General features: G+C 40.4%; 1 protein-coding gene across 2 annotated transcripts in view; it reads right to left on the bottom strand.

Moving 5' to 3' along the window:
- The window catches only part of LOC129708645 (protein phosphatase 1 regulatory subunit 12A-like), a 171,374-nt gene that overhangs the window by 94,986 nt on the left and 60,856 nt on the right, over positions 1-15,532 (bottom strand). For both annotated transcript variants that reach the window (XM_055654530.1, XM_055654531.1), the window contains exons 4-5: positions 2,241-2,400; positions 54-198 (exon numbers count right to left, since the gene is read on the bottom strand). In XM_055654530.1, coding sequence (XP_055510505.1) covers positions 54-198; positions 2,241-2,400 — 305 coding nt within the window. The remainder of the gene's footprint in view (positions 1-53; positions 199-2,240; positions 2,401-15,532) is intronic.

Raw genomic sequence — 15,532 nt, 5'->3', positions numbered from 1 at the left:
AACAGTTTTATAAATGATTGCAGTAACAAAATAGCTTATTAGAAGCAACTGACCACTTTGTTAACAGCATCCATATCAGAAAAATTCTCAATAAGGATTCTGCAGGCTTCCTCTTTGCACCAATGAGCAGCAGCATGAAGTGGTGTCCAGCCATCATTATCCTTGATATTTACATCATATCCAGCCTGAATTAGGAGCCTTGAGAAATAAATTCAAAAGTATCAATATCCATTGTAGCTTCTTATTCCCTCCTCTCCCTTTACCAATTGTGTCCATGTTTTATCTCTTTGGCCTTCAGAAACCAATGCTCAAGGGAATGCTGGAGGCATTGACATACCTTTGTAATGGAAATGGCAAAAAAGCAGTAAACACTAAGTCAGATCAGGGTGCATCTGTGTAGAAAGGAGCTGCAACCATTAACCTTTGTTTTCTCTTCCTGTTCATGTTTTTCAACTTATCTACTTCATGCAGAGAAACAGATAAAGTAGCAGGATTAGGTCAGTCAATCCTGCTCCATCACTCAATTTAATAATGTCTGATATTCTACCTTTAATACCATAATCCCACTCTCTGATATTATCTTAGCGGAATGTATCTCCTTCCGAAAGATATTTTACAACTTGGTCTCTACACTCCTCTATGGGGGGGAAACTCTGAAGGTGCACCACACTATGAGTGAAGACATTTTCATCTCAGTCTGAAATTTTTTGTCCTAAAAACTGAGACCATGACCCCTTATTCCCCCCACCCCAGCAAAGGGAAACACCCATTTGCATCCAGTCTGGCTATAGTGCTGCCTGAATTTTGTAGGTTTAAATTAATCAACTTCCCTTTTTGCTCCAGTTAAGGCAAATCTAATAGATTTCATTCATTTCCAGGGATGGCAGCCCTGCATTACGCTCATTGCAGAATTTGCAGGAACAAGAGCATTTTCCATTTAAAATACTTTCTATGCCAGTCACAACAATATTCTGTGTGTACGGATACCAGAAATCAGCTTGAATTCCAAAAGATCTGCAGCAAAGTACAGTGTCATCATATCCACATTTATATCAAAACAGGATTTACAACTCCCTTCCAGTGGCGCAGAAATCACTTGCAAAGGCAGCGCAGCAGAAAATATATTTGCATAGCAGAAACATGCCACATTGGACTTGGTACAATAAGTAAAACACAGGAAAGTGTTCAAATCGAGAATAGGGTGACATACATTTTGCAGAAACTTTGTTTTGTAAACAGCAGATAATACATTTAGAATTTAATGCTGCAAGCATATGTGGAATTACTGAACTCAGTAAGATCTTCACACACTTCAATGACCAGCACAATTGGGCTCCAGTCTGCCCTGTGAGAACTGGTCTAAAGTAGACACAAGGAACTGCAGACACTGGAATTGTGTGCAAAACACCAAGTGCTGGAGTAACTCAGCAACTCAGGCAGCATCTCTGGAGGACATGGATATGTAACATTTCGGCCCAGGACCCTTCGTCAGACTGACCCAAAATGTCACCCATCCATGTCCTCCAGTGACTCTGCCTGACCCGCTGAGTTACTGCAGCACTTTGTTTTCTGTGCTACAAAATAAAGGAGGAAGATCTGAATTTACTGTCAGAACCTAAAACAGAATGAAAAAAGCAAAAAAAAACCCCAAGGAATTCTGATCATAAAGTTGGAATCGTAACTATCAGATACATCGATTTGTCCTTGGGTGATACAAATCAAAGCATTACCACAGAGAAATGTGTCTGCACACTAGAAAAAGAGGCTTCAAGGGGCAACAGTGGTAGAGCTGCTGCCTCAGCACCAAAGACCTGGTTCAACCCAGACATACGGATGCCAAATTTGTACCAAATGTGTACGTTGTCCGTGTCTGTGTGGGTTTTCTGAGTGGTCCGGTTCCCTCCTACATTCCAAAGGCATGCAGATTTGTATCTTAAAGGGCTTCTGTAAATTCTGTAAAAACGTAACATAGAACACTTGTGCGTGCGGGTTTTCGATGGTCGGCGTGGACTCAGTGGGCCGATGAGCCTATGTGCCTGTTTCCACGATGCCTCTAAATTCAAAACCTATATAATACAAAGCCAAATATTCCGAATTGTCACCTCACCGTAACACTGACATGTAGACATTGGCAGCAATCTAACGCAAGGTCAAGGTGAAAGATCACTATCAATTACAAATGACAACACTTGTTAACATTAGTGCAAATCGTGGTTTTATTTGTCACCCACACAACTTACTTCAAAACTTCCAAATAGCCTTTAGCAGCAGCCACATGCAGAGCGGTACCACCTGACTTGGTGTTTCTTACATCCTCTATTTTGCCACTATTCAACCATTGCCTTGCGTCCTGTAGCATTCGGTGTTCTTCTTCTTTCCTTGCCGTTTCAACGTCAATTCCTAAAGGAAGAATGCCAACATTTGAGTAACAATTCTGCATCCTGCAGATATGATATGACTGCAGTTGTACATTACCAGCAGTCTGGTATAGTAAAGGTACACCCGTAAACATGTTGGAAATGGAAATAGTGAAAATTAGCAAATTAAATCCCAATGAGGATTTCTCTAAAAACATTCTCAAGGATTTTAATGTCAGTTCCCTAAAATGCTGATAGTAAATGTTATTTTAAAATCAAAACTTGGTTAGTCATCGAATTGAACAAAACTACTTCTTTTAGATTACTGAGAATGAAAAACAAAAAAATAATCTGATAACTTGTAGCTGTATTAATAGGAAAGCATTTGCTGTGTCCCAAAGTAAAAACAGAAAATTGTGAAATTTGAAAAAATCAGCACGTGTAGATAAAGGTAAAAAGAAAACATTAAAGCTGTCAAAGGTCTTCAAAGGTCTGGTTATTGTCACATGCACCAATTAAGCCAGGTACAGTGAAATTCGATTTACCATACAGCCATACTAAAAAAAAGCAACAAGACACACAATTACATAAAAGTTAACATAAACATTCGCCAGAGCGGATTCCCCACATCCCTCTCTGTGATGGAAGACAATAAAGTCTAATATTCTCCCGCAGTCGGGGGAGTCGAACCATCCGCAGTCAGGGCGATCGAAGCTCCTGCATCAGGGCGGCCGAAGCTCCTGTGGTTTGGAGCTCCCGAAGTCTGTCCCTAATCAGGGACCACGAGCTCCACAATGTTAAGTCCGCAGGCTCCCGGTTGGGGTCCGAGGTCGATCCACGACAGGAATCGCCAGCTCCACGATGTTAGGCCGCAGTGCGGGCGGAGATACGATACGAAAAAAAGTCGCATCTCCGTCGAGGTGAGCGATTAAAAAGAGTTTCCCCCACGTAAAACAAGCTAAGGAACACTAAAACATACATTTAACACATATTATAAAACAACAAAGAAGGAAGGGATGAGAGATTGTTGGTGAGACAGCGCACAGTTAAACCCTCAGGAAAGATCCTTTATCAGAATCAGGAAAGAGAAAAAACTCACTTTTAATTAGTAGAGTAATGGGGGTGGGATGGATAGGACAGATTTGGCCGGACCTGCTGAATTCCGGCATTTTCTGTTTTATAGCAAATTTCCAGCTGCTGCAGCGATTCCAATTTACATTGTGCCCAAACCAAGACCGAATAAGTGCCCAATAAAACATTGACAAATGTTACCATGTAAACTAAATATGATAAATGTTAATCATTACATTGGAAAGCTAATCACAGAAACCTGAAATCCACAGAAACACCTCAAGAGGGCAACCTTGTCCTGCTTAAATGTTGAATCAAGAGTTGACTTTTATCAGATGGTAATTTTATTCTTCGAAACGCAGTTAGAGTTTAATTTTAAGACACTGAATCATTAGTTAACTATAAAATGCTTGTCATGGGAAATTTAGATATTAAAATAAAACCAAGTTACTCAATCGGAAATACGTTTAGTGTGACATAAATAGTCAAATGTTTCAAGCATTAGTATTTATGAAAGAAACCTGAAAATGTCTCTGTTGTAACCTACCATTGATTATACAAATGGCAATCTATACATGTTTGACCAACTTGGATTTAAACTGAAGCATAGCACGTCAGATTTTGAACATTTTCTATTCCAGACCGCAAATGTGTGAAAGGATGAAAGAATTGCCAAGTTCCTTGATATAATTTCAAGAACAAAACACATTCTAAACCAATCTTTTTGGAAATTATGTAGTTGAGTTAAAAACGTTAAATACAATTTTCAGAGACACAATCCACTCAATTTCGATTTTTACCGCTTAAATAGTTCCTTCATAAATGATCTTTAGTTTTAAATTCAATAGATTGACAAATTATGGTTGAAATCCATTTTAAAACCTAGCATGTGTTTATAGAGAAAAATTGATCTCACTGAACATATTTTTATAGATTTACACTAATCATCTTTTTCATAATAGAAGACAAATGATAAAGTTACCTTTATGAGTTTTTAAACTGTTAACAAATAATTTAAAAATTGAGAGAAAGTGAACATGATTAGCTTAGCATCAATTCATATTTTTAGTTATTAAAGCTGCGTTAGTTGACCGTATTGCCAAATTGCCATGGAGAATTGTTAATATATCTAGTTATACCAATAACAAACAAGACTTGTTTGTTCATACTGCTAACAGTGGAGGATTTTTACAATTTATTTAATGAAAGGAAAATATCTGCAGCAAGATGCACATAATGCAAGCACCACGCTTGACTGTAGCTGTTCCATAATTCAATTGTTAACACTGTTACATCTTGCAGAATGATAATGTAACACCCACCAAATGTATTAAGAATAATGTGGGCTGGTTTTATACAACTGTACTCATATTCTGGTTTAATTTGAAGGAAATTAATAGCAAGCTGGAAACCTGGAAATCAGCACATACGAGATCATTTATCATCAATTAAATAGTTAATGTTTGATAGTGTCAGGGACTAAAATGCATGCTTTTGGTTGGCATGAGAGCAAATCACTGATCCAGATCAGAACTGTAAGAAATTGCGTCATGCAGGTGTGTTGGTAAAAGCCAAAGGCATTGCTACTCTGACTTGCAAGTGAATGATCCCATGGTATTATTTGAAGAGAAGGAAGAATACTTCTCAAATATCTTATCCAACATTTACTCCCTAGCCCTTATACAAATCAAATGTTCAAACAATGACTTGATTTGTGATTTCGAAACACTGCTGCGTTCAGGTCAATTGATGCATTTTTTTGCATGAGAATTGTGTTGGGCATTTTACATTTTGAAAGGAGCTGCATACAGATTTGGTCTTTGGAGCTTTTCAATATGTTGTAATGACTCCACAGGACTTTTAGAATATTTACCATTTAACATTGATTGCAAAAAGTAATGTGACTAAGTGCAATCTATTTGGAAAAATAACATTTGAATTACTTGGGATATTTCCTTCAAGTTTCTTACCATATAACCATATAACCATTACAGCACGGAAACACATTGATTGCCAAATAATCTCCCCTATGTATACCTAAGTACCAACCCTCCATTTCCCATCCATATAACTATCCAATTTTTTTTTAAATGATAAAAAAACCTGCCTCCACCACCTTTGGAAGCTCATTCCACACAGCTACCACTCTCTGAGTAAAGAAGTTCCCCCTCATGTTATTTCCTTCAGTCCTTAAGTTTCCCTTGTTTGAATCTTCCCTACTCTCAGTGGGAATAGCTTTTCCACGTCAACTCTGTCTATCCCTCTCATCATTTTAAAAACCTCTATCAAGTCCCCCCCTTAACTTTCTGCGCTCCAAAGAATAAAGCCCTAACTTACCTACTGATTGTGGAGATATTGCAAATCAGACGAGTTCCATGTGATCACTGAATACAATATGGGGTGAACATATTGACCAATGCCTTGGAATATAAGTGATGATGGTTAAACATCCAAACATTTAGCTTCATCTACACAATGATGCGCCAGTCCTATTCTGTGGAACCAAGGTTTTGTATTGTGTAGAATATAGAACAGTACAACACAGAAACAGGTCCTTCAGCCCACAATGTCTGCACCAAGATAAACTAATCGTATCTGCCTGCACATGATCCATATCTCTCCACCCATCTGCGTATCTAAAATCCACTTAAATGCCACTATCGCATAGACCTCCACCACCATGCCTGGGAGTGCATTCAGGCACCTGCCACACTGTTAAATACTTGCCCCATATATCTCATTTGAACTTTGTCCCTCTCATATTAAAGCTATGCCCTCTTGTCTTTGACATTTACACCCTGGAGAAAAAAAGTAACTGGCTACTCTTAGCCCATCTATGCCACTCATAAGTTTAAATATACTTTTATCAGGTCTCCCTCAACCTCTGATACACTAGAGAAAACAAATCAAGTTTGTCCAACCTCTTCTTGTGGCTAATATCCCCCAATCCAGGCAACATTCTGGTCAACCTCTTCTGCACCCTTTCTACAGCCTCAACATTCTCCCTGTAATGGGACAACCAGAACTACAAGCAATACGCCAAATACAACTGAACCAGTCTTATAAAGCTGCAAATGACATCCTGAAGATAAACGCAAATGCTGGAGTAACTACGTGGGACAGGCACCATCTCTGGAGCGAAGGAATGGGTGACGTTTCAGTCTGAAGGGCCTCGACACAAAATGTCACCCATTCCTCCTCTCCAGAATTACTGCCTGACCCACTGAGGTACTCCAGCATTTTGTGTCCATCTTCGGTCTAACGCATCTACAGTTTCTTCCTACAAATGACACCCAGACTCTTGTACTCAATGCCCAGACCAATGAAGGCAAGCATACCATATGTTTCCTTTACCACTCTCTCCATTTATGTTGCCATTGGGAGTCGTGGACCTAAACCCCAAGATCCCTCTGCACATCAATGTTGTTAAGAGCATTGCCATCAACCTTAGTTTCTTCTCACATTTGACACCCCATAGAGTAACACCTCACACGTGGAGATTAAACTTCGTCTGCCGTTTCTCTACCTATTTCTATAGCTGATCTACATCTTTTGTGCACTTTGACAACCTTCCTCACTGTCCACAACTCCAACAATCTTGACGTCATCAGCAAATTACCAACCCGTCTACATATATGGCCAAGTCATTGATAGAAATCAGCAGAACTTATAACACAAATCCCTACGCAATTCCACCGGTCACAGACCTCCATCATGAATAATACCCCTCCACCACACCCTCTGCCGTCCATGAGTAAGCCAGTTCTGCACCCAGATGACCAAGACACTGTGATTCCTGTATCTCTCAAACTTCTTGATCAGCTGACCAATGAGGACTAACATCAGTGATTTTGAACTTCTTCTGGACATTAGCTCCAGTGCTTTGTCAGTATTTGCATTAAAATGACAGTTAAAATTAGTACAACCTTGCAAACGAATCCTGTCCCTGCCCAAATGCAATCCAACTTACCATAGAGAAATCCATATTGAGCTATCCTATCATCTTCTGTTACTGCATGGTTTACAGGATGCTATCATATGTGTTAAAGGTGACTGGTTATCAGGTGACTGAAAAATCAATAGCACAAGTTCCCATGAACACTTGATGACCTATGCCACCACACAACAACAAAAAATCAAGAAACGCATTGGTCCCACTTCAGTGAACATGTGTGGCTGCAGAAGTAGACTTGTACTCCCATCTTATAATAAAGATGTTAAAAAGGAAACAAAGTTCCTATGTCACTCGACCAAAAAGATATGTGGACATTAAGAGAGAAATGTGACAAAATGATGCCAGAGCTATTTTCACAACACAGCTTTCAAATCTGGGTCATTTAATGGATCATCAATTAAAAAAAAAAAAAAATCACTGAAAAGGGAAGGGTTCTCTTTTTGCATTGGTCAATCATCAATTGGAAAGTCTTCTGCACAGCAATGGAGTTTTAGGTGAAATCTAATAATCTGGTTCAGTAAAGCTCTGCTATAACATTCAGTTTTTAACATAGCCTGGCCAGGTTCATCGTAGGATGTTATGGGAAGCAAGGGAGCAGATTGACGGGGCCCTGGTAGAGATTTTTGTGATTTCATTAGCCACAGGTGAGACAACAGAAGACTGGCAAATAGCCAGTGTGGTACCTTTATTTAGCAGGACAGCATGGACATACATGGGAGCCTTACATCATCGGTGAAAAAGTAATTAGAGGGATTCTGAGAGACAATTTATTTCCATTTGGAAAGGCTAAGACTAATTGGCGACAGTGTGCTTGGCTTTGTGCTTGGGAATCATGTCCGAAATTTGATTCAAATTTCTGAAGAGGTGCTCAAAATAATTTAGGTGTACAGGGTAGTCGATGTCGTCTAAGGAAACTTCAGCAAGGTCTTTGACAAGGCCCTGCATGACAGGCTGGTACAGAAAATATAGATCTAAGGTGAGCTAGCCAACTGGATAAATCTGGTTTGTTGATAGGAGGTAGATGGTGGTAGTGTGGGGTTTATTTTTGGATTGGTGACCAGTGGTGTGTCACAAGGATCAATACTGGGTCCTATTTGCTGTACATATTATGGACTTGGAAGCAAGAGTAGGTGACATGATTAATAATTATACAGATGGCAACAAAATAGTTGGTGAGGTTAGCAAGAAAGAAAATCTACAATTCATCAGTAGGATATAGATCAGTAGGAAAGTTGGGCAGAGCATTATCAGATGGATTTTAACCTTGACGAGTGCAAGGTTATGTATTTTGGGAAATTAAACCAGGGCGGTATGTACATAGTGAATGGCAGGTTCCTGGGAAGTGTTATTGAATAGATCTAGGAGTACAAATAAATAGTTCCTGGAAAATAGGACCACAGATATACAGAATGAACCAGGCATATGGCATGTATGCCCTCATTGCATGCAAGAATTATACAATACAATAATACTTTATTGGCCAAGTATGTTTTGCAACATATGAGGAATTTCATTTGCCAAATCAGTCATACAAATAAAAAGCAACAGAACACACAAAATACATTTGAACATAAACATCCACAACAGTGACTCCTCTGCAACGTAGTGGAAGCGCCCACGTCATGGGGTTGGAAACTGGAGGTATCCCAAGCTAATTCTGTTACCACCATCATCTATTTCAACGTGATGGCTCCCACTGATTGATGCCAGAAGCTTGCGTCCTATTCAGGACGGACGATGACAGCAATGTCAACATTTGAAGCATGGAAGATGGACACGAAAGAAGAAGCGACTCCTCCATATTCCTCACTGTGATGGAAGGCGAAAAAAAAGTTAAATCTCTTCCCTTCTTTTTTCTCCCGTGGTCAGGGGCCTTGAGCCTTCCGTTGGCGGGACGATCTTACTCCCATAGCAGGCGGCGTCCGGGCCCTCCGTGTCAGGACGATCACCCCTGCATCGGGGGGGGGGAGGGGGGGAAGAATCTCAGCTCCCCGCGCCGAGCGATCGGACCATGTGTTGGGGCTTGTCGAACATTCTGCGTCGTTGGAGCTCCCGACAACCACGGTCTCTCCCAAGACTGCGAGCTCTCGATGGTAAAGTCCGCAGGCCGCGGTTGGAGCGATCCCAGGCAAGGGACCGGCTCCAATGGCAAGTCCACGCCCCGTGGTGACAAAGTCAGTCCCGAGCGAGGCCTCCAGCTCCAAGATGTTAGGCCGCAGAGCGACCGGAGATACGACCCGGAAAGTAATTGCATCTCCAGCAAGGGTCCCCTGACCCCCTCCCCCACATAAAACAAACCAGAGAACATTAAAACAAACTTTCAAAACACACTAAAAGTAATTAAAAAAGACGAAAAAACAGACAGACTGTTGCCGAGTCTATAGTCAAGTTATAGTCTACAAAATTATGGTTAGGCAGTACTTGCAGAATACAGCTGCTCTTCATTTTATTCACTATCCTAAAATAGTTATCGCACAGCAAAGGAGGCATTTGGTCCATCTTGCCCGAGCCCCTGATTAACCAATCCCTTCTCTTCTCCATGTTGCCCATATCCTGTGCAGTTCTTGTTGCCACACTACAACGAAGATGTGATCAAGCTTGGGAGGGCACAGAAATATTTTTTACAAGCATGTTGCCTGGATTGAAGGGCTTGAGTTACATAGTGTGGGTCTCTTCTACCTGGATCAAAGAAAGGACACAGGGTAACAACATAGGGGTTGTTAAAAAAGAGGCACGCATAAAGTAGATAGCCAGAGTCCATTCCCCATGGTAGGTGTGTTTCAAACTAGAGAGCATAGGTTTAAGGTGAGTTGATGGGAGGTGGATGTAAAGGGGATCTGAGAGGTACATTTTTTCACAGCAGAGTTAGTATCTGGAATGAGCTGCCTGAGGCGGGGGTAGAGAAAGGATTGGTAACAATATTTGAGGCAACTGAATTGAAGATTGCTATGCAACTCTATGGAATTGAAATGTTTTACTCTTTCCCGATATCTCCAAACTCATAACCTTATTCCCAACCTGGCTCTCTCCATTTAATCCAGTGCTACTTTATTCAGCAGTCCAACACCCATTTGTATGTCTTTCCTATTCTTTTCCTCCGAACATCAGCTCATCATCCTCAGGCTTGAGAAGGTTTCCCCGTTCTTTTACCCTCTAGGTTCAAAATTCACATTTGCCAGATTATACTTTTTTGAGACAGCTTTCCATATTAATACCATTTTCTATATACAGGTTACTGCTGTTGTTCTTATTCATATATGAAGTGCTATGCATCGGTTGTAGGTCACAATCCAATGAATTCTTACAAGGAATAGAACACAAAAATCTAATGACGTCTGGAATTTAGGTCTAACATCCACTGTAGTTGAATAATGTGCTGATATTCAAAGTGGGAAAAATTACATGTTTCTGACCTGCACCAGTATGATTCAAGGGAAGTGGTGATGAGAGTGATTTGGACCACCCTAATGCAAGTATGTTATTAAAAATCAAAATACAGAAGTCTCAAAAGCGATTCACATCTCAAAGAGATTCAAATAGGAGCAACGATCACAGCAATGACTGTTGAACTGAAGTCCATTTTGGAAGTTAAGGGGCAGCTTTCATTTTAATCTCATAATGATGTTCACAGCCATTCAGAGCAAATACTGGATGCTAACAGTGGAGAGAATCATTTATTAGTGCCTACATTTTTCATGCTGATGAAAAATGACAAGAGGAATACTAAAGCCTCTGTCCCAATTAGGCGATTTTTTTCGGCGACTACAGGCGACTAGGCTGTTTTCACATGGTCGCGGGGTGACGCCTGTATGGCCGTGAGTCGTCTCCTCAAGTCACCTAAAGAGTCGTAACGTTTTTCTGGTCGCCGCTGGATTTTGAAATGTTCAAAACTTTTCGGCAACTGTGGGCTTGACGTAGCTTGTCATCTCCTGTCGTAGGCGCTGTCATAGGTTGTCGTCAGGATGACACAGGTTGTCGCCAGGTGATGTTGGTTGCCGCCGGGTGCTGACTTCGATGAATTCCATTGACAACTACCTACATCAACCGGCGACAGGTGCCGGCGACTGAATTGTTTTCAGTTGCCGCCGATAGGGTCATTGCTTGTCGTAGCTCGTCACAGGTGGACATAGGTTGACTTCAGTTGCCGTAGGTTGTCGCCTGTGTGGTCGTAGGTTGTCGTAAGTGGACGTCCTAAGTGGCGATGATTGGGTCACCGGTTGTCGGTAGCTTGCCGTAGCTTGACGTCGACTAGGTGGTAGGTTGTCGTAGACATTGTCGTAGGGGGGATCCAGTCGCTGCTTTTTCGGCAACCTGCTACGACTGTGACAGTCGCCGAAAAAAATCACCTAAGTGGGACAGGCCCATTGCTTTTCGGTTCCGATTTCAGATTTAAAGTACATCAACTGGATGAATCAATTATCGCTGCGTAATAAGTCAACAGTTACAGGTGATTTGGTTTTGTGAAACATTCCAAAGGGGTTCATGTCTTATCAAACACAATCAAATATGAGGGGAGATGAAAAGCTTGGTTGAGTAATATCTTTACAAAGGCAATTAGAAGTGGAAAGGTTTAGTAGAGGAATGCCATTGGAGGAATTGAGCCGAGTCAGCAGAAAACACATCAGCAAATACTACAGCACTTGAAAAGTTCATTCATGAGGGACCAAGAAAGGAGGAGCAGAGAATTCAGAGGGCTGTAGGAATAGAATTTAAAGAAACAGGGACATAAAGAGATTTGAACTCAAAAGACAGTTTAAAAAAAATCAAACTAATCAATGGGAGAGCCAAGTCAGTAAAAAGAGAAGTGATGGTTAATAGAACTCAGAACAAGTTGAAAGTGTGACACGAGAAACTGCAAACGCTGTCATTTTGTATTAAAAAACAAACCGGTGGTGGAACTCAATGGGCCAGGCAGCATCTGTGGAGGGAAATGGACAAAAAGTTTTGGGTCAGAACTCCTCATTCAGTCGAATAGAGTACTGGGAAAGAAGCTAATAAAGAATAGGGGCAAAAATTGGCAAGCGTTTAAAACAAAAATTGAGTTGAAAGGAGTGATCCTTTATTTTATTTAAAACAGTATAGGATTGGCTGCTCATCGTAAGATCACCCAGGATGCAGGCCACCATCAATTTGATTCATTCTCAGCCCCTAGCCAGGGAAAGGGAAACATAATTTGTGACCTTGGCAGAAGAAGCTTTAGTCATTGTACTACCCAACTGAAAGATTTCACCTTATACTAGATGTTAGACCAAATTTAAGGAAGTGGAATAGTTGAGTGGTGATGGTTTGTGGAATACTTAAATCAAAGCAAAATGGTCAAAACTTTCCAATCGAAAAAGTAATTTGCGCTGCACACAGAAGCTCTTGCTTCGAGGTTGAGGTACTAATTTATCCATTATATGTGCACTCCCCTGATAATTACGACAAATAGATCTGAAACCGCATGCCTTGCATACCATGTGATGCCACAAAATAGCATTCCCAAAGTGCTCACTTTGAGCAGAGAAAAAAAAAACCCATGTGCTGGAGATTTAAGAGTCAAGTGTGTGTTATTGTTTTATGTACTGAGACAGAACAATGAAATTTATTACTTGCAGTTCAGCAACATAAATTAACATGAGGCACAAGAAACAGCAGATACTGTAATCTGGGGCAAAAAACAAACCGTGGGATCTGATGCAGGGTCTTGACCTGAAGTGTCAATAGTTCCTTTCCCTGCACAGATGCTGCTCAAACTGCCAAGTTCCACCAATAGTTTGTTTTTTGTTTAAAATAATATACTCTTTAGCTCTTCTGCAAAAGAAAGCCTTTGGGGACAAGCATATAAATATTCTTCAGCCTGAATTTCATCTTTAAATGATGTACAAGTGAAATAGAAATGATTTACTATTTGTATCATGTCAAATATGCATCAGATAATACTACATTAATGCTGATACCAGTTTTGAAAGCCATCTTAACATTATTTTAGGTAGACAAAAATGCTGGAGAAACTCAGCGGGTGGGGCAGCATCAGACTGAAGAAGGGTTTTGGCCCGAAACGTTGCCAATTTCCTTCGCTCCATAGATGCTGCCTCACCCGTTGAGTTTCTCCAGCATTTTTGTCTATCTTCGATTTTCCAGCATCTGCAGTTGCTTCTTGATTTTAATATTTTTATTTGAATTTCACAGCAATTTGCATACATACAATGATAACAGACAGACAGTCAAGGCATAATTGTGCAACAGTATGTAGGCGACCCTCAAAGCCCTTACCCTTACCCTGCAGTTGCTTCTTTAACATTATTTTATACAGGATATCAAATCACTCTTGAGTTTTCTACTGTCCTAGACCCCTTTCTCAATCTGTTAAGGGAGGTCATGGAAAAGATATGAAATCATTACTGCACAGAGTGGCCCTAAAACAACGGAAGTAATGAAGTCTGAAGAATTGACCTGGTCAGTACCTACAACTATGTTTTTTTTTAAAGCTTAGATTGAAATATGGGAATGATGTAAGTATTTGATTTAATCATGCTCCACATTATGCTTTTAATCACAGAATAGTGTTGAAGTAGACTGGCAGGCAGTATCGAGGCCCCTAAGTCCTGCGCATCTGTGACGAGTAATTCTAAAATAGTCCACTGACGCCAGCGGCGATAACGTATTTGACAACAGATAAGAGAGCTGAGAATGGTCACCTAACACGGAGACAACTTTCCGGCATTTGGTGAAGCCCTTCATACTGTCAATCAACTTCAAAGCAACAATTCAAGCTTCTCGGATTAACATTCAAATTGAAGCTCATAGCAACTGCCTTGGCAGTCAGTTATGCTGTGTGAAAACACCAACTCCTTGTCTGAACATGCTTTCAAAAGGCAGAGATTAATACTTTCTGCACTGAGAAACAGGTGCAAGCCCATCATTTAACATTGTACAGTACGATGCATGAAAGCTCAAAATTTTAGGCCTGTCACCCCAATAATTTTCTTTCTTAGAATAGCACAGAATTCTGAGTAATATAGACATTAATTTGGCAGGGGTGGGAAAGAAATGGGTAGGCAAAGGTTGGGATATGAGGTATTTAGATGGAGGTTTACCAGGGAGAACTGAAAGGAAATAACCTAAAAATTAAACCCCATGATACATTTTAGCATTATATTTTCAAAACGTAATTGCAGAGCGAAACACAGTAACAACTATTTGCAGCTCGGTTTGCGTCACTTTGGAAATTAAAGCTGAGGTTTTCAGCCAGGCAGACACTCTTATGCTTGACTCGTATTCTGCAACAATCATAAGCAAAACGGCTTCATTCCTCATACATCACTACCATGTGGGCTTTGCAAGGAAATATGGACCAAGTTGCCCCTCATCAATTCCTCTTGGAGCAACTAAGAATTACCATCGCAGTATTGGAATGGAATCTTGGCCAAGAGGTCAACTCCTCAGTTCACTTTGCACAACAATCCCTTATCGATCACTGCACAGCCCATTTCACAAATTTGTGCTATTGTCAATCTTGTTCCCTAACGTTTCACCATTCAAATTAATGATTCAGATCCCCCACCACCACCAACCATTCAGATTTCTGGGCAGCCATTCCAACCAAAACTCCAAACAAGCAGTACTTTCTCCAATGCAATAACATGCAACTACTATTCAGTTGCAATATTGCAATGCATCATTTTTTTCTCAAAGACGTTGCATTCAGATTAAAACAAGCCCACCTTTAAAAAATATTTCCCATATCCCCCCCCCCCCCAAGAGCATGTTGAGGCAAGGATTGTTTTTCTCACAGCATATCTGACTCCCTGGGCAGTCACAACAAATTTCAATTTTATTAAAAATGTCCAAGGACCTTGAGGACATTCACCTTCACAAATCTGCTGAATTTCAAAAATCCATTATTTGTGCAGTCATGTTGCTGCCTTCTGCTATTTGACACCCTCATTGCCCCCCTCCAGGCTTCTGTCAATCAAGGAACCAGAACTTCAAGCTAAAAGCAACTGTCTGTTAAAATAGCACAATTAACTGAAAATAACTGATGACATTATCCTTATAATGAATAGTTCTAAAATTTAAGCTTTTGATAAGGAGTCCAGTATCTGAAGCATCATAAATAGAAACAGCTACTAATGAAAAATACTTAATTAATTTTGTTTTGTCATGG

Source organism: Leucoraja erinacea, chromosome 24 (assembly GCF_028641065.1).
Source record: "Leucoraja erinacea ecotype New England chromosome 24, Leri_hhj_1, whole genome shotgun sequence".
In the NCBI taxonomy this organism is placed as follows: Eukaryota; Metazoa; Chordata; class Chondrichthyes; order Rajiformes; family Rajidae; genus Leucoraja; species Leucoraja erinaceus.
Note: the sequence above shows the minus strand (reverse complement) of the source record. Positions and strands in the feature narration are given on the sequence as shown.